At 42.4% G+C, this 18,978-nt stretch overlaps 1 protein-coding gene across 1 annotated transcript in view; it reads right to left on the bottom strand.

Annotated features, from left to right (window-relative positions):
* Positions 1–1,271: 1,271 nt before the first annotated feature.
* Positions 1,272–18,978, bottom strand: part of LOC139749045 (uncharacterized) — a 410,591-nt gene continuing 392,884 nt past the window's right edge. The window contains exons 18-19 of the mRNA XM_071662507.1: positions 6,571–6,650; positions 1,272–2,318 (exon numbers count right to left, since the gene is read on the bottom strand). Of these exons, the coding sequence (XP_071518608.1) occupies positions 2,233–2,318; positions 6,571–6,650 (166 nt within the window). The 3' untranslated portion in view covers positions 1,272–2,232. The remainder of the gene's footprint in view (positions 2,319–6,570; positions 6,651–18,978) is intronic.

Raw genomic sequence — 18,978 nt, 5'->3', positions numbered from 1 at the left:
TGTGGAAGGTATTAAGAATATATGGTGTGGGAGGCAAGTTGTTAGAAGCAGTGAAAAGTTTTTATCGAGGATGTAAGGCATGTGTACGTGTAGGAAGAGAGGAAAGTGATTGGTTCTCAGTGAATGTAGGTTTGCGGCAGGGGTGTGTGATGTCTCCATGGTTGTTTAATTTGTTTATGGATGGGGTTGTAAGGGAGGTAAATGCAAGAGTCCTGGAAAGAGGGGCAAGTATGAAGTCTGTTGGGGATGAGAGAGCTTGGGAAGTGAGTCAGTTGTTGTTCGCTGATGATACAGCGCTGGTGGCTGATTCATGTGAGAAACTGCAGAAGCTGGTGACTGAGTTTGGTAAAGTGTGTGGAAGAAGAAAGTTGAGAGTAAATGTGAATAAGAGCAAGGTTATTAGGTACAGTAGGGGTGAGGGTCAAGTCAATTGGGAGGTGAGTTTGAATGGAGAAAAACTGGAGGAAGTGAAGTGTTTTAGATATCTGGGAGTGGATCTGTCAGCGGATGGAACCATGGAAGCGGAAGTGGATCATAGGGTGGGGGAGGGGGCGAAAATTTTGGGAGCCTTGAAAAATGTGTGGAAGTCGAGAACATTATCTCGGAAAGCAAAAATGGGTATGTTTGAGGGAATAGTGGTTCCAACAATGTTGTATGGTTGCGAGGCGTGGGCTATGGATAGAGATGTGCGCAGGAGGATGGATGTGCTGGAAATGAGATGTTTGAGGACAATGTGTGGTGTGAGGTGGTTTGATCGAGTAAGTAACGTAAGGGTGAGAGAGATGTGTGGAAATAAAAAGAGCGTGGTTGAGAGAGCAGAAGAGGGTGTTTTGAAATGGTTTGGGCACATGGAGAGAATGAGTGAGGAGAGATTGACCAAGAGGATATATGTGTCGGAGGTGGAGGGAACGAGGAGAAGAGGGAGACCAAATTGGAGGTGGAAAGATGGAGTGAAAAAGATTTTGTGTGATCGGGGCCTGAACATGCAGGAGGGTGAAAGGAGGGCAAGAAATAGAGTGAATTGGAGTCATGTGGTATACAGGGGTTGACGTGCTGTCAGTGGACTGAAGCAAGGCATGTGAAGCGTCTGGGGTAAACCATGGAAAGCTGTGTAGGTATGTATATTTGCGTGTGTGGACGTGTGTATATACATGTGTATGGGGGGGGGGTTGGGCCATTTCTTTCATCTGTTTCCTTGCGCTACCTCGCAAACGCGGGAGACAGCGACAAAGTATAAAAAAAAAAAAAAAAAAAAAAAAAAACATCTGCTGCTAACTTGCTTCATTTCTAATGATTACATCTGCTGCCAAGTCCAGCCCTAAGCATATAAAAGTACTCTTATGCACTCTAGGTGCTCTCCATTCAGACTTACTCTCAAATTATCCTATCTCATCTCCCTGCAGCATCTCATCATCTAACTTCTGTTCACATCCATTCTAAACTTTTTTCACACACTTTCTCAAACTCTGTCAGCAATTTCATGTGTTTGTGTCTTGAGTCTGCCACCAAAGCTGTCATCTGCAAACAGCTACTGATTCACCACCCAGGGATGTAACCCCAGTAAGACCTGCCCCTCTGGGATACTTGCATTCATCTCTATAACTACCCTCCATATAAGGATTAAAAAACCATGGTGACATCACATCCTTGATGCACACTCACCTCCACTGAGAATAACTCACATTCCTCCCTTCCTACTTAAACACATGTCTTATTGTCCTGGTAAAAATCTTCTTAAGTGTATTTCAGAACTTTCAATTAAACTCATATATTCACAGCACCTACCACAAGGCCTCTCCATCAACCTTACCAAAGACTTTCTCCACATCTATGAATGCCAAATACAATTCACTTTCTTTTTCCAAGTATTTCTCACACAAATTCTTGAAAGCAGATCATCCACCTCTCCTTAGGCCCCACTGCTCAACCCCAATCAGATGAGGCCTCTTTCCTTTATTCCTGGAACTTCTTTAATAAGACAAGATAAGTAATTTGGTATAAAAAATTGTTCCTGCCATTTGAATGATATCCTGCACAACAACCTTGCTGTATATTAAGCACAAAGACAGATGAATATATAAACATACAATTAGGTTCAAAAAATGCACGTACTTAACCTGTTCATTTTGAATTACATTTGATGTAATGTTTTTAATATACTCATTAAATTTTCTCTTGTTCAAAACAATTCCTAGCCTTCAGGAGACAAATGTTTTCCTTCATCAAAACATATCATTCTTCATCAACATAGAAGGCCATCTGAAGATCAATTTCCTGCTTCATGATAGAACCCAGGACAAATTCTGCATTATAGACAGCTGGAAGAAGAAATAAAAAACATTAACTGTTCATTGTCTGTAACATGTAAGCATGTAACACTCATACACTTACACATTACAAGCACAATTTGTAAGAGGAATACTATACAGGAATATAAAGTACTCATGACTTTGTTACCTATAATTCTTAAACTATAGCATTATATAGAGAAAAATAATTACTTAAGGTAAAATCAGGCAAATATATGAAAATGAAAAGACAGAAAGACAAAGAGTACGTAGAACAGGATTCTGCCATGAGGTGGGGGCAATACATGTGTTTATTGAACACATTGCGTGTTTGAAAATACTGTTTTCTTCTGTCATGGAAATAACATAACTATCAACACTGGTTTCCCTTGGAGCTGCTTTCAACCACTCATTCAATGCTCTGTTAACCTTTTCCATGTAGAATATAACTTTCAGGTTTGTTGATTTCATGATTTATTATACTTTGTCGCTGTCTCCCGCGTTTGCGAGGTAGCGCAAGGAAACAGACGAAAGAAATGGCCCAACCCCCCCCCCATACACATGTATATACATACGTCCACACACGCAAATATACATACCTACACAGCTTTCCATGGTTTACCCCAGACGCTTCACATGCCCCGATTCAATCCACTGACAGCACGTCAACCCCGGTATACCACATCGCTCCAATTCACTCTATTCCTTGCCCTCCTTTCACCCTCCTGCATGTTCAGGCCCCGATCACACAAAATCTTTTTCACTCCATCTTTCCACCTCCAATTTGGTCTCCCTCTTCTCCTCGTTCCCTCCACCTCCGACACATATATCCTCTTGGTCAATCTTTCCTCACTCATTCTCTCCATGTGCCCAAACCACTTCAAAACACCCTCTTCTGCTCTCTCAACCACGCTCTTTTTATTTCCACACATCTCTCTTACCCTTACGTTACTCACTCGATCAAACCACCTCACACCACACATTGTCCTCAAACATCTCATTTCCAGCACATCCATCCTCCTGCGCACAACTCTATCCATAGCCCACGCCTCGCAACCATACATCATTGTTGGAACCACTATTCCTTCAAACAACCCATTTTTGCTTTCCGAGATAATGTTCTCGACTTCCACACATTCTTCAAGGCTCCCAGAATTTTCGCCCCCTCCCCCACCCTATGATCCACTTCCGCTTCCATGGTTCCATCCGCTGCCAGATCCACTCCCAGATATCTAAAACACTTCACTTCCTCCAGTTTTTCTCCATTCAAACTCACCTCCCAATTGACTTGACCCTCAACCCTACTGTACCTAATAACCTTGCTCTTATTCACATTTACTCTTAACTTTCTTCTTCCACACACTTTACCAAACTCAGTCACCAGCTTCTGCAGTTTCTCACATGAATCAGCCACCAGCGCTGTATCATCAGCGAACAACAACTGACTCACTTCCCAAGCTCTCTCATCCCCAACAGACTTCATACTTGCCCCTCTTTCCAAAACTCTTGCATTTACCTCCCTAACAACCCCATCCATAAACAAATTAAACAACCATGGAGACATCACACACCCCTGCCGCAAACCTACATTCACTGAGAACCAATCACTTTCCTCTCTTCCTACACGTACACATGCCTTACATCCTCGATAAAAACTTTTCACTGCTTCTAACAACTTGCCTCCCACACCATATATTCTTAATACCTTCCACAGAGCATCTCTATCAACTCTATCATATGCCTTCTCCAGATCCATAAATGCTACATACAAATCCATTTGCTTTTCTAAGTATTTCTCACATACATTCTTCAAAGCAAACACCTGATCCACACATCCTCTACCACTTCTGAAACCACACTGCTCTTCCCCAATCTGATGCTCTGTACCTGCCTTCACCCTCTCAATCAATACCCTCCCATATAATTTACCAGGAATACTCAACAAACTTATACCTCTGTAATTTGAGCACTCACTCTTATCCCCTTTGCCTTTGTACAATGGCACTATGCACGCATTCCGCCAATCCTCAGGCACCTCACCATGAGTCATACATACATTATATAACCTTACCAACCAGTCAACAATACAGTCACCCCCTTTTTTAATAAATTCCACTGCAATACCATCCAAACCTGCTGCCTTGCCGGCTTTCATCTTCCGCAAAGCTTTCACTACCTCTTCTCTGTTTACCAAATCATTTTCCCTAACCCTCTCACTTTGCACACCACCTCGACCAAAACACCCTATATCTGCCACTCTATCATCAAACACATTCAACAAACCTTCAAAATACTCACTCCATCTCCTTCTCACATCACCACTACTTGTTATCACCTCCCCATTTGCGCCCTTCACTGAAGTTCCCATTTGCTCCCTTGTCTTACGCACTTTATTTACCTCCTTCCAGAACATCTTTTTATTCTCCCTAAAATCTAATGATACTCTCTCACCCCAACTCTCATTTGCCCTTTTTTTCACCTCTTGCACCTTTCTCTTGACCTCCTGTCTCTTTCTTTTATACATCTCCCACTCAATTTCATTTTTTCCCTGCAAAAATCGTCCAAATGCCTCTCTCTTCTCTTTCACTAATACTCTTACTTCTTCATCCCACCACTCACTACCCTTTCTAATCAACCCACCTCCCACTCTTCTCATGCCACAAGCATCTTTTGCGCAATCCATCACTGATTCCCTAAATACATCCCATTCCTCCCCCACTCCCCTTACTTCCATTGTTCTCACCTTTTTCCATTCTGTACTCAGTCTCTCCTGGTACTTCCTCACACAGGTCTCCTTCCCAAGCTCACTTACTCTCACCACCCTCTTCACCCCAACATTCACTCTTCTTTTCTGAAAACCCATACAAATCTTCACCTTAGCCTCTACAAGATAATGATCAGACATCCCTCCAGTTGCACCTCTCAGCACATTAACATCCAAAAGTCTCTCTTTCGCACGCCTGTCAATTAACACGTAATCCAATAACGCTCTCTGGCCATCTCTCCTACTTACATAAGTATACTTATGTATATCTCGCTTTTTAAACCAGGTATTCCCAATCATCAGTCCTTTTTCAGCACATAAATCTACAAGCTCTTCACCATTTCCATTTACAACACTGAACACCCCATGTATACCAATTATTCCCTCAACTGCCACATTACTCACCTTTGCATTCAAATCACCCATCACTATAACCCGGTCTCGTGCATCAAAACCACTAACACACTCATTCAGCTGCTCCCAAAACACTATATAAGCACTATATAAAACAAGAATGAACTCAGTTATAATCTGCTAGCCACAGCAACCACATACCATGCTCCGTTACATAAGTGTTATGATCTATTTGCAGAGAGAGAGAGAGAGAGAGAGAGAGAGAGAGAGAGAGAGAGAGAGAGAGAGAGAGAGAGACAGAGAGAGAGAGACAGAGAGAGAGAGAGAGACAGAGAGAGAGAGAGAGACAGAGAGAGAGAGAGAGACAGAGAGAGAGAGAGACAGAGAGAGAGAGAGAGAGAGAGAGAGAGAGAGAGAGAGAGAGAGAGAGAGAGAGAGAGAGAGAGAGAGAGAGAGAGAGAGAGAGAGAGACACAGAGAGAGAGAGACAGAGAGAGAGAGACAGAGAGAGAGAGAGAGAGAGAGAGAGAGAGAGAGAGAGAGAGAGAGAGAGAGAGAGAGAGAGAGAGAGAGAGAGAGACTGATCCATTATCTAACTGGTGGTATGTCAGCAGCGAAGGAGATATGTGTGCACACACCATTAACCTTAGGGAAAATTTGATGTGGCTGGACATTATTGCCAACTGGTGATGGGTGCTGACTGGCTGAGGCAAGACCAAATCTTTTAACAAATGACCATGGCACTGCAGGAATCAGTCCAAGAGATGTGACTGTAACCGTGGTTTCCTCAACAATAAATAGGGAATAATGACAACCAGACCCCAATATTCCCAAGGAATATCTTTTGTTCACAGACAGACTACTGAGGATTCCCGGGAAAAGAAAACTTTTCTTTTTCTGCTTTTTCCCCTATGCATTAAAGTTATACAACTGATGAAATATCCTTTGTCTTTTCACACATATTCTTACTTTGCTCTAATCATTTTTAAACTATTTCACTAAAATAACAGCATAGCCAACACTAAGTAATTCTTTGGAAAATATTCTCACACTGCAGTTGTCTTTGAAAAGAACAGAATATTGTGGGTGATGATACTACAGGAAGAGCATTATCTACTGGAAGAAAATAGTATATTCAACACATAAATTGAAGGAAAATACTTACGCATGTTTTCTTGCAGTAGATCTCTCACCAAATGTACATCAGATTGTGTAGCAATGGTGATATACTTGTGAGTTCCATCTCTAGAAAAGGTAAAAAGTAGTCTTAACACATGAGATAGGGACTAGGTCACAGGTTAAAAATCATAACGTGCCAATATCCATACATCAATTTAACTATCTAACTTATTTTTTATACTTGATCACCATTTCCCATGTTAGTAGGGTAGTGCCAGGGACAGTTGAAGAAAGGCCACATCTGCTCACATCCATTTTCCAGCTGTGATGTGTAATTCACCGAAACTACAGCTCCCTATCCATAACCAGGTCCCACAGTACATTCCATGACTTGCGCTGGTTGCTTACAATGCCCTGTGGTTTCGGTGTATTACACATGACAGCTAGAGACTGAGTGTGTATGAATGTGACCTTTTTGTCTGTTCCTGGCACTGCCTCGCTGGAGGGGGGGATGCTATTTTGTGTGTGGCGGGGTGGTAACGAGAATGGATGAAGGCAGCAAATATGGATATGTACATGTGTATGTCTGTGTATGTATATGTATGTATATGTTGAAATGTATATGTATGTATATGTGCATGTGGGGGCATTTATGTATATACATGTGTATGTGGGTGGGTTGGGCCATTCCTCATCTGTTTCCTTGTTACTAGCTTGCTAACATAAAAGATAGCGGCTAAGTAAAATCAATATAGTATATAAGTATATGGGAATGGAATGATAAGAAAGATAAAAGAAGAACTAGGGAAAAGGAGTGCAGAAATGGAGTGTGGCAGTGAGATATGGAAGCTAGTGACACTGTGACAGATGACACTGTGTTGTTTGCTGAGAGTGGAGTTGCAGAAGGTTATAAGTGTTTTTCATGACGTGTGTAATTGTAAACAACTGAAGGTAAATGCAAGTAAAAGTAAGGTAATGGTGTTTGAAAGGAAAGAGAGTGAAAGTATAGAATTTGTAAAACCATACTGAGTGAAATGCCCATACACACATATATATTTATTTATTCTATTTATTTTGCTTTGTCGCTGTCTCCTGCGTTAGTGAGGTAGCACAAGGAAACAGACGAAAGAATGGCCCAACCAACCCACATACATATGTATATACATACACGTCCATACACCTATACATCTCAACGTATACATATATATACACACACAGTCATGTACATATATACACATGTACATAATTCATACTGTCTGCCCTTACTCATTTCCATCACCACCCCGCCTCACATGAAATAACAACCCCCTCCCCCCGCATGTGCATGAGGTAGTGCTAGAAAAAGACAACAAAGGCCACATTTGTTCACATTCAGTCTCTAGCTGTCATGTATAATGCACTGAAACCACAGCTCCCTTTCCACATCCAGTCCCCACACAACTTTCCATGGTTACCCCAGACGCTTCACATGCCCTGGTTCAATTTATTGACAGCATGCCGACCCTGGTATACCACATCGTTCCAATTCACTCTACTCCTTGCACGGTTTTCACCCTCCTGCATGTTCAGGCCCAGACCACTTAAAATCTTTTTCACTCCACCTTTCCACCTCCAATTTGGTTTCCCACTTCTTGTTCCCTCCACCTCTGACACATATATCCTCTTGGTCAATCTTTCCTCACTCATTCTCTCCATGTGACCAAAACCATTTCAAAACACCCTCTTCTGCTCTCTCAACCACACTCTTTTTATTACCACACATCTCTCTTACCCTTTCATTACTTACTCGATCAAACCACCTCACACCACATATTGTCCTCAAACATCTCATTTCCAGCATATCCACCCTCCTCCACACAAATCTATCTATACCCGACATCTCTCAACCATATCTCATTGTTGGAACCACAATTCCTTCAAACATACCCATTTTTGCTTTGCCAGATAATATTCTCACCTTCCACACATTCTTCAATGCTCCCAGAACTTTCACCCCCTCCCTTACCCTATGATTCACTTCCGCTTCCATGGTTCCATCCGTTGCCAAACCCACTCCCAGATATGTAAAACACTTCACTTCCTCCAGTTTTTTCCATTCAAACTTACCTCCCAATTGACTTGTCCCTCAACCCTACTGTACCTAATAACCTTGCTCTTATTCACATTTACTCTCAGCTTTCTTCTTTCACACACTTTACCAAACTCAGTCACCAGCTTCTGCAGTTTCTCACACAAATCAGCCACCAGCGCTGTATCATCAGTGAACAACAACTGACTCACTTCCCCAGCTCTCTCATCCACAACAGACTGCATACTTGCCCCTTTCCAAAACTCTTGCATTCATCTCCCTAACAACCCCATCCATAAACAAATTAAACAACCATGGAGACATCACACACCACTACCACAAACCAAAATTCACTGAGAACCAATCACTTTCCTCTCTTCCTACACGTACACATGCCTTACATCCTCGATAAAAACTTCTCATTGCTTCTAACAACTTGCCCCCACACCACATATTCTTAATACCTTCCACAGAGCATCTCTATCAACTCTTATCATATGCCTTCTCCTGACCCATAAATGCTACATACAAATCCATATGCTTTTCTAAGTATTTCTCACATACATTCTTCAAAGCAAACACCTGATCCACACATCCTCTACCACTTCTGAAAACATACTGCTCTTCCCCAATCTGATGCTCTGTACATGCCTTTACCCTCTTAATCAATACCCTCCCATATAATTTACCAGGAATACTCAACAAACTTATACCTCTGTAATATGAGCACTCACTTTTATCCCCTTTGCCTCTGTACAATGCCACTATGCAAGCATTGCAGCAATCCTCAGGCACCTCACCATGAGTCATACATACATTAAATAACCTTACCAACCAGTCAACAATACAGTCACCCCCTTTTTTAATAAATTCCACTGCAATACCATCCAAACCCGCTGCCTTGCCGGCTTTTATCTTCCGCAAAGCTTTTACTACCTCTTCTCTATTTACCAAATCATTCTCCCTAATCCTCTCACCTTGCACAATACTTCGACCAAAACACCCTATATCTACCACTCTATCATCAAACACATTCAACAAACCTTCAAAATACTCACTCCATATCCTTCTCACATCACCACTACTTGTTATCACCTACCCACTAGGCCCCTTCACTGATGTTCCCATTTGCTCCCTTGTCTTACGCACTTTATTTACCTCCTTCCAAAACATCTTTTTATTCTCCCTTAAAATTTAATGATACTCTCTCACCCCAACTCTCATTTGCCCTCTTTTTCACCTCTTCCACCTTTCTCTTGACCTCCTGCCTCTTTCTTTTATACATCTCCCACTCATTTGCATTATTTCCCTGCAAAAATCGTCCAAATGCCTCTCTCTTCTCATTCACTAATAACCTTACTTCTTAATCCCACCACTCACTACCCTTTCTAATCTGCCTACCTCCCACACTTCTCATGCCACAAGCATCTTTTGCGTAAGCCATCACTGCTTCCCTAAATACATCCCATTCCTCCCCTACTCCCCTTATGTCCTTTGTCCTCACCTTTTTCCATTCAGTACTTAGTCTTTCCTGGTACTTCCTCACACAAGTCTCCTTCCCAAGCTCACTTACTCTCACTACTCTCTTCACCCCAACATTCTCTCTTCTTTTCTGAAAACCTCTACAAATCTTCACCTTCGCCTCCACAAGATAATGATCAGACATCCCTCCAGTAGCACCTCTCAGCACATTAACATCCAAAAGTCTCATATATACACATATATACATACATATACATTTCAATGTGTTGTAAATGGAAATGGTGAAGAGCTTGTAGATTTGTGTGCTGAAAAAGGACTGGTGATTGGGAATACCTGATGGCTTGCTCAAAAGATGTTTAAGGCATGAGAAGCGTGGAAGGTGGGCAGATTAGAAAGGGTAGTGAGTGGTGGGATGAAGAAGCAAAATTATTAGTGAAAGAGTAGAGAGAGGCATTTGGACGAAATTTGCAAGGAAATAGTGCAAATGACTGGGAGATGTATAAAAGAAAGAGGCAAGAGGTCAAGAGAAAGGTGCAAGAGTGAAAAAGAGGGCAAATGAGAGTTGGGGTGAGAGAGTATCATTGGATTTTAGGGAGAATAAAAAGATGTTTTGGAAAGAGGTGGTTTGATCGAGTAAGTAATGTAAGGGTAAGAGAGATGTGTGGAAATAAAAAGAGCGTGGTTGAAAGAGCAGAAGAGGGTGTTATGAAATGGTTTGGGCACATGGAGAGAATGAGTGAGGAAAGATTGACCAAGAGGATATATTTGTTGGAGGTGGAGGGAACGAGGAGAAGTGGGAGACCAAATTAGAGGTGGAAAGATGGAGTGAAAAAGATTTTGAGTGATCGGGGCCTGAACATGCAGGAGGGTGAAAGGCGGGCAAGGAATAGAGTGAATTGGAGAGATGCGGTATACCGGGGTCGACGTGCTGTCAATGGATTGAATCAAGGCATGTGAAGCGTCTGGGGTAAACCATGGAAAGTTCTGTGGGGCCTGGATGTGGAAAGGGAGCTGTGGTTTCGGGCATTATTACATGACAGCTAGAGACTGAGTGTGAACGAATGGGGCCTTTGTTGTCTTTTCCTAGCGCTAGCTCTCACACATGAGGGGGGAGGGGGATGTTATTCCATGTGTGGCGAGGTGGCGATGGGAATAAATAAAAGGCAGACAGTATGAATTATGTACATGTGTATATATGTATATGTCTGTGTGTGTATATATATATGTACACTGAGATGTATATGTATGTATATTTGCGTGTGTGGACGTGTATGTATATACATGTGTATGGGGGTGGGTTGGGCCATTTCTTTCGTCTGTTTCCTTGCGCTACCTCGCAAACGTGGGAGACAGCAACAAAGCAAAATAAATAAATAAATAAATAAAATAAAAAAGATGCTTTGGAAAGAGGTAAATAAAGTGCATAAGGCAAGAGAACAAATGGGAACATCGGAGAAGAGGGATAATGGGGAGGTAATAACAAGTAATGGTGATGTGAGAAGGAGATGGAGTGAGTGTTTTGAAGGTTTGTTGAATGTGTTAGATGATAAGAGTGGCAATTATAGGGTGTTTTGTTCGAGGTGGTGTGAAAAGAGATAGGGGTCAGGAAGAATTTTTTGGTAAACAGAGAAGAGGTAGTGAAAGCTATGTGGAAGATGAAAGTAAGCAAGGCGGCGAGTTTGGATGGTATTGCACTGGAATTTATTAAAAAAGGGGGTGACTGTGTTGTTGACTGGTTGGCAAGGATATTCAATGTATGTATGGCTCATGGTGAAGGGCCTGAGGATTGGCAGAATGCATGCAAAGTGCTTTTGTACAAAGGCAAAGGGGATAAAGGTGAATGTTCAAAATCATGCATAGTGCCTTTGTACAAAGGCAAAGGGGATAAAGGTGAGTATTCAAATTTAAGAGGTATAAGTGTGTTGAGTATTCCTGGGAAATTATGTGGGAGGGTATTGATTGAAAGGGTGAAGGCATGTACAGAACATCAGACTGGGGAAAAGCAGTGTGGTTTCAGAAGTGGTAGAGGATGTGTGGATCAGGCGTTTGCTTGAAGAATGTATGTGAGAAAGACTTAGAAAAACAAATGGAATTGTTTGTAGCATTTATGGGTCAGGAGAAGGAATATGATAGAGTTGATAGAGATGCTCTGTGGAAGTTATTAAGTGTACATGGTGTGGGAGGCAAGTTGCTAGAAGCAGTGAAAAGCTTTTATCAAGGATGTAAGGCATGTATACGAGTAGGAAGAGAGGAAAGTGATTGGTTCCCAGTGAATGTCAGTTTGCGGCAGGGGTGGGTGATGTCTCCATGGTTGTTTAATTTGTTTATGGATGGGGTTGTTAGGGAGGTGAATGCAAGGGTTTTGAAGATAGGGGCAAGTATGCAGTCTCTTGTGGATGAGAGGGCTTGGGAAGTGAGTCAGTTGTTGTTTGCTGATGATACAGCAATGGTGGCTGATTCGGGTAAGAAACTTCAGAAACAGGTGACTGAGTTTGGTAAAGTGTGTGAAAGAAGAAAGCTGAGAGGAAATGTCAATAAGAGCAAGGTTATTAGGTACAGTAGGGTTGAGGGCCAAGTCAGTTGGGAGGTAAGTTTCAATGGAGAAAAACTGGAGTTAGTAGTGTTTTAGATATCTGGGAGTGGATTTGGCAGTGGATGGAGCCATGGAAGCAGAAGTGAGTCACAGGGTGGGGAAGGGGGCAAGGGTTCTGGGAGTATTGAAGAATGTGTGGAAGGCGAGAATATTATCTCAGAATGCAAAAATGGGTATGTTTGAAAGAATAGTGGTTCCAAAAATGTTATATAGTTGTGATGCGTGGGCTATAGATAAGGTTGTGTGGAGGAGGGTAGATGTGTTGGAAATGAGATGTCTGAGGACAATACATGGTGTGAGGTGGTTTGATCGAGTAAGTAATGAAAGGGTAAGAGAGATGTGTGGTAATAAAAAGTGTGGTTGAGAGAGCAGAAGAGGGTGTGTTGAAATGGTTTGGTCACATGGAAAGAGTGAGTGAAGAAAGATTGACAAAGAGGATATATGTGTCAGAGGTGGGGGGAACAGCAAGAAGTGGGAGACCAAATTGGAGATGGAAGGATGGAGTGAAAAAGATTTTGAGTGATTGGGGCCTGAACATGCAGGAAGGTGAAAGGCGTGCAAGGACTAGAGTGAATTGGAATGATGTGGTACACCAGGGTCGACGTTCTGTCAATGGATTGAACCAGGGCATGTGAAGCATCTGGGGTAAACCATGGAAAGTTTTGTGGAGCCTGGACTTGGAAAGGGAGCTATGGTTTCTGTACATTATACATGACACCTAGAGACTGAGTGTGAACGAATGTGCCTTTCTTGACTTTCCCTAGTGCTCCCTCGCACATGTGTGTGTGTGTGTGTGTGTGTGTGTGTGTGTGTGTGTGTGTGTGTGTGTGTGTGTGTGTGGGGGGGGGGGGGGGGGGGTCATTTCATGTGTGGCGGGGTGGCAACAGGAATGAATATAGGCAGCAAGTATGAAGCATGTAAATATGTACATATGTATATGGGATGGGATGTATTTAGGGAAGCAGTGATGGCTTGTGCAAAAGATGCTTGTGGCAAGAGAAGCGTGGTAGGTGGGCAGATCAGAAAGGGTAGTGTGGGATAGAAAGAGGCATGGCGTCAAGATGCGGAAGGGGAAGAGGTGGAAAAAGGAGGGCAAATAGAAGTTGGTAGTGAGAGGTATCAAGTAAATTTAGTGAAAAGAAGAGAGCAATTGGATGAGTTTTGCTGGGAAATAATGCAAATGACTGGGAGATGTATAAAAGAAAGAGGCAAGAGGTCAAGAGAAAGGTGGAAGAGGTGAAAAAGAGGGCAAATGAGAGTTGGAGTGAGAGAGTATCATTAAATCTTAGTAAGAATAAAAAGATGTTTTGGAGGGAGGTAAATAAAGTGCGTAAGGCAAGGGAAGAAATGCGAACATCAGTGAAGGGGGCTAATGGGGAGGAGATAACAAGTAGTGGTGATGTGAGAAGGAGATGAAGTGAGTATTTTGAAGGTTTGTTGAATGTGTTTGATGATAGAGTAGCAGATATAGGATGTTTTGGTCGAGGTGGTGTGCAAAGTGAGAGGGTTAGGGAGATTGATTTGGTAAACAGAGAAGAGGTAGGAAAAGCTTTACGGAAGATGAAAGCCGGCAAGGCAGTGGGTTCGGATGGTACTGCAGTGGAATATATTAAAAAAGGGAGGTGACTGTATTGTTGACTGGCTGGTAAGGTTATTTAATGTATGTATGACTCATGGTGAGGTGCCTGAGGATTGGTGGAATGCTTGCATAGTGCCATTGTACAAAGGCAAAGGGGATAAAAGTGAGAGCTCAAATTATAGAGGTATAAGTTTCTTGAGTATTTCTGGGAAATTATATGGGAGAGTATTGCTTGAAAAGGTGAAGGCATGTACAGAGCATCAGATTGAGGAAGACCAGTGTGGTTTCAGAAGTGGTAGAGGATGTGTGGATAAGGTGTTTGCTTTGAAGAATGTATGTGAGAAATACTTAGGAAAGCAAATGGATTTGTATGTAACATTTATGGACCTGGAGGCATATGGTAGAGTTGATAGAGATGCTCTGTGGAAGGTATTAAGAATAAATTGTGTGGGAGGCAAGTTGTTAGAAGCAGCGAAAAGTTTTTATTGAGGATGTAAGGCATGTGTACATGTAAGAAGAGAGGAAAGTGATTGGTTCTCAGTGAATGTCGGTTTGCGGCAGGGGTGCACGATGTCTCCATGGTTGTTTAATTTGTTTATGGATGGAGTTGTTAGGGAGGTGAATGCAAGATTTTTGGAAAGAGGGGCAAGTATCCGGTTTGTTGTGGATGAAAGAGCTTGGGAAGTGAGTCAGTTGTTGTTCGCTGATGATACAGCACTGGTGGCTGATTCGGGTGAGAAACTGCAGAAGCTGGTGACTGAGTTTGGTAAAGTGTGTGAAAGAAGAAAGTTAAGAGTAAATGTGAATAAGAGCAAGGTTATTAGGTACGGTGGGGTTGAGGGACAAGTCAACTGGGAGTTAAGCTTGAATGGAGAAAAACTGGAGGAAGTGAGGCGGTTTAGATATCTGGGAGTGGATTTGGCAGAAGATGGAACCATGGAAGTGGAAGTGAATCATAGGGTGGGGGAGGGGGCAAAAGTTCTGGGAGCATTGAAGAATGTGTGGAAGTCGATAACATTATCTTGGGAAGCAAAAATGGGTATGTTTGAAGGAATAGTGGTTCCAACAATGATATATGGTTGCAAGATGTGGGCTATAGAGATAGAGTTGTGTGGAGGAGGGTGGATGTGCTGGTAATGAGATGTTACAGGACAATATGTGGTGTGAGGTGGTTTGATCGAGTAAGTAATGAAAGGGTAAGTGATATGTGTAGCAATAAAAAGAGTGTGGTTGAGAGAGCAGAAGAGGGTGTTTTGAAATGGTTTGGTCACATGGAGAGAATGAATGAGGAAAGATTGATAAAGAGGATACACGTGTCAGAGGTGGAGGGAACGAGAAGAAGTGGGAGACCAAATTGGAGGTGGAAAGATGGAGTGAAAAAGATTTTCAGTGATCGGTGCCTGAACCTGAACATCCAGGAAGGTGAAAGGTGTGCAAGGAATAGAGTGAATAGATTCATTGGAACAATGTGGTACACCAGAGTCAATGTGCTATCAATGGATTGAACCAGGGCATGTGAAGCATCAGGGGAAAACCATGGAAAGTTTTGTGGAGCCTGGACTTGGAAAGGGAGCTGTGGTTTCTGTGCATTATACATGACAGCCAGAGACTGGGTGTGCATGAATGAGCCTTTCTTGTCTTTCCCTAGTGCTACCTTGCACGCGTGTGGGAAGGGGGGGTGTCATTTCAAGTGTGGCAGGGTGGCAACTGGAATGAATATAGGCAGTAAGTATGAATCATGTAAATATGTACATATGTATGTGGGATGGGATGTATCTAGGGAAGCAGTGATGGCTTGCGCATAAGATGCCTGTGGCATGAGAAGCGTGGGAGGTGGGCAGATTAGAAAGGGTAGTGAGTGGTGGGATTAAGAAGTAAGATTATTAGTGAAAGAGAAGAGAGAGGCAATTGGATGATTTTTGCTGGGAAATAATGCAAATGACTAGATGTATAAAAGAAAGAGGCAGGAAATGAAGAGAAAGGTGCAAGAGGTGAAAAAGAGGGCAAATGAGAGTTGGGGTGAGAGAGTATCATTAAATTTTAGGGAGAATAAAAAGATGTTTTGGAAGGAGGTAAGCAGAGTCAATAAGATAAGGGAACAAATGGGAACATCAGTGAATTGGGATAATGGGGAGGAGATAACAAGTAGTGGTGATGTGAGAAGGAGATGGAGTGAGTATTATGAAGGTATGTTGAACGTGTTTGATGATAGAGTGGCAGATATAGGGTGTTTTGGTCGAGGTGGTGTGCAAAGTGAGAGGGTTAGGGAGATTGATTTGGTAAACAGAGATGAGGTAGTAAAAGCTTTGCGGAAGATGGAAGTCGGCAAGGCAGCGGGTTTGGATGGTACTGCACTGGAATTCATCAAAAAAGGGGGTGACTGTAATGTTGACTGGTTAGTAAGGTTATTTAATGTATGTATGACTCATGGTGAGGTACCTGAGGATTAGCAAAATTATTGCATAGTGCCACTGTACAAAGGCAAAGGGTATAAAAGTGAGCGCTCAAATTACAGGTATAGGTTTGTTGAGTATTCCTGGGAAATCATATGGGAGGGTATTGATTGAGAGGGTGAAGGCATATACAGAGCATCAGATTGAGGAAGAGCAGCGTGGTTTCAGAAGTGGTAGAGGATGTGTGGATAAGGTGTTTGCTTTGAAGAATGTATGTGACAAATAAAAATAAAATATTATTTGCTTTGTCGCTGTCTCCTGCGTTAGCGAGGTAGCACAAGGAAACAGACGAAAGAATGGCCCAACCCACCCACATACACATGTATATACATACACGTCCACACACGCATATATACATACCTATACATCTCAAAGTATAAATGTATATACACACACAGACATATACATATATACACATGTACATAATTCATACTGTCTGCCTTTATTCATTCCTAATGCCACCCCGCCACACATGAAATAACAACCCCATCGCCCCGCATGTCTGCGAGGTAGCGCTAGGAAAAGACAACAAAGGCCACATTCATTCACACTCAAGTCTCTAGCTGTCATGTATAATGTACCGAAGCCACAGCTCCCTTTCCACATCCAGGCCCCACAGAACTCTCCATGGTTTCCCCCGGAGGCTTCACATGCCCTGGTTCAATCCACTGACAGCACGTAGGCCTCGGTATACCACATCGTTTATATTCACTCTATTCCTTGCACGCCTTTCACCCTCCTGCATGTTCAGGCCATGATCACTCAAAATCTTTTTCACTCCATCTTTCCACCTCCAATTTGGTCTCCCACTTCTCGTTCCCTCCACCTCTGACACATATATCCTCTTGGTCAATCTTTCCTCACTCATTCTCTCCATGTGACCAAACCATTTCAAAACACCCTCTTCTGCTCTCTCAACCACACTCTTTTTATTACCACACATCTCTCTTACTCGATCAAACCATCTCACACCACATATTGTCCTCAAACATCTCATCTCCAGCACATCCACCCTCCGCACAACTCTATCCATCGCCCACGCCTAGCAAACATATAACATTCTTGGAACAACAATTCCTTCAAAAATACCCATTTTTGCTTTCCGAGATAATCTTCTTGACATCCAATGTTCCCAGAACTTTCGCCCCCTCCGCCACCCTATGATTCACTTCCGCTTCCATGGTTTCATCCGCTGCAAAATCCACTCCCAGATATCTAAAACACTTCACTTCCTCCAGTTTTTCTCCATTCAAACTTACCTCCCAATTGACTTGTCCCTCAACCTTACTGTACCTAATAAATTTGCGCCCTTCACTGAAGTTCCCATATATATATATATATATATATATATATATATATATATATATATATATATATCAGCGAACAACAACTGACTCACTTCCCAAGCTCTCTCATCCCCAACAGACTTCATACTTGCCCCTCTTTCCAAAACTCTTGCATTTACCTCCCTAACAACCCCATCCAAAAACAAATTAAACAACCATGGAGACATCACACACCCCTGCCGCAAACCTACATTCACTGAGAACCAATCACTTTCCTCTCTTCCTACACGTACACATGCCTTACATCCTCGATAAAAACTTTTCACTGCTTCTAACAACTTTCCTCCCACACCATATATTCTTAATACCTTCCACAGAGCATCTCTATCAACTCTATCATATGCCTTCTCCAGATCCATAAATGCTACATACAAATCCATTTGCTTTTCTAAGTATTTCTCACATACATTCTTCAAAGCAAACACCTGATCCACACATCCTCTACCACTTCTGAAACCACACTGCTCTTCCCTAATCTGATGCTCTGTACATGCCTTCACCCTCTCAATCAATACCCTCCCATGGATGTGGAGGGGGAGCTGTGGTTTTGGTGCATTATTACGTGACAGCTAGAGACTGAGTGTGAACGAATGTGGCTTTTGTTGTCTTTTTCATAGCGCTACCTCGCACACATGAGGGGGGAGGGGGCTGTTATTCCATGTGTGGTGAGGTGGCGATGAGAATGAATAAAGGCAGACAGTATGAATTATGTACATGTGTATACATTGAGATGTATAGGTATGTATATTTGCGTGTGTGGACGTGTATGTATATACATGTGTATGTGGGTGGGTTGGGCCATTCTTTCGTCTGTTTCCTTGTGCTACCTCGCTAACACGGGAGACAGCAACAAAGCAAAATAAATACAATATAAATATATATATATATGCAATTGAGTGAGAGATGTATAAAAGAAAGAGACAGGAGGTCAAG

The sequence above is a fragment of the Panulirus ornatus genome, chromosome 1 (assembly GCF_036320965.1).
Source record: "Panulirus ornatus isolate Po-2019 chromosome 1, ASM3632096v1, whole genome shotgun sequence".
Lineage (NCBI taxonomy): Eukaryota > Metazoa > Arthropoda > Malacostraca > Decapoda > Palinuridae > Panulirus > Panulirus ornatus.
This window is presented reverse-complemented; position numbering and strand designations above follow the sequence as displayed.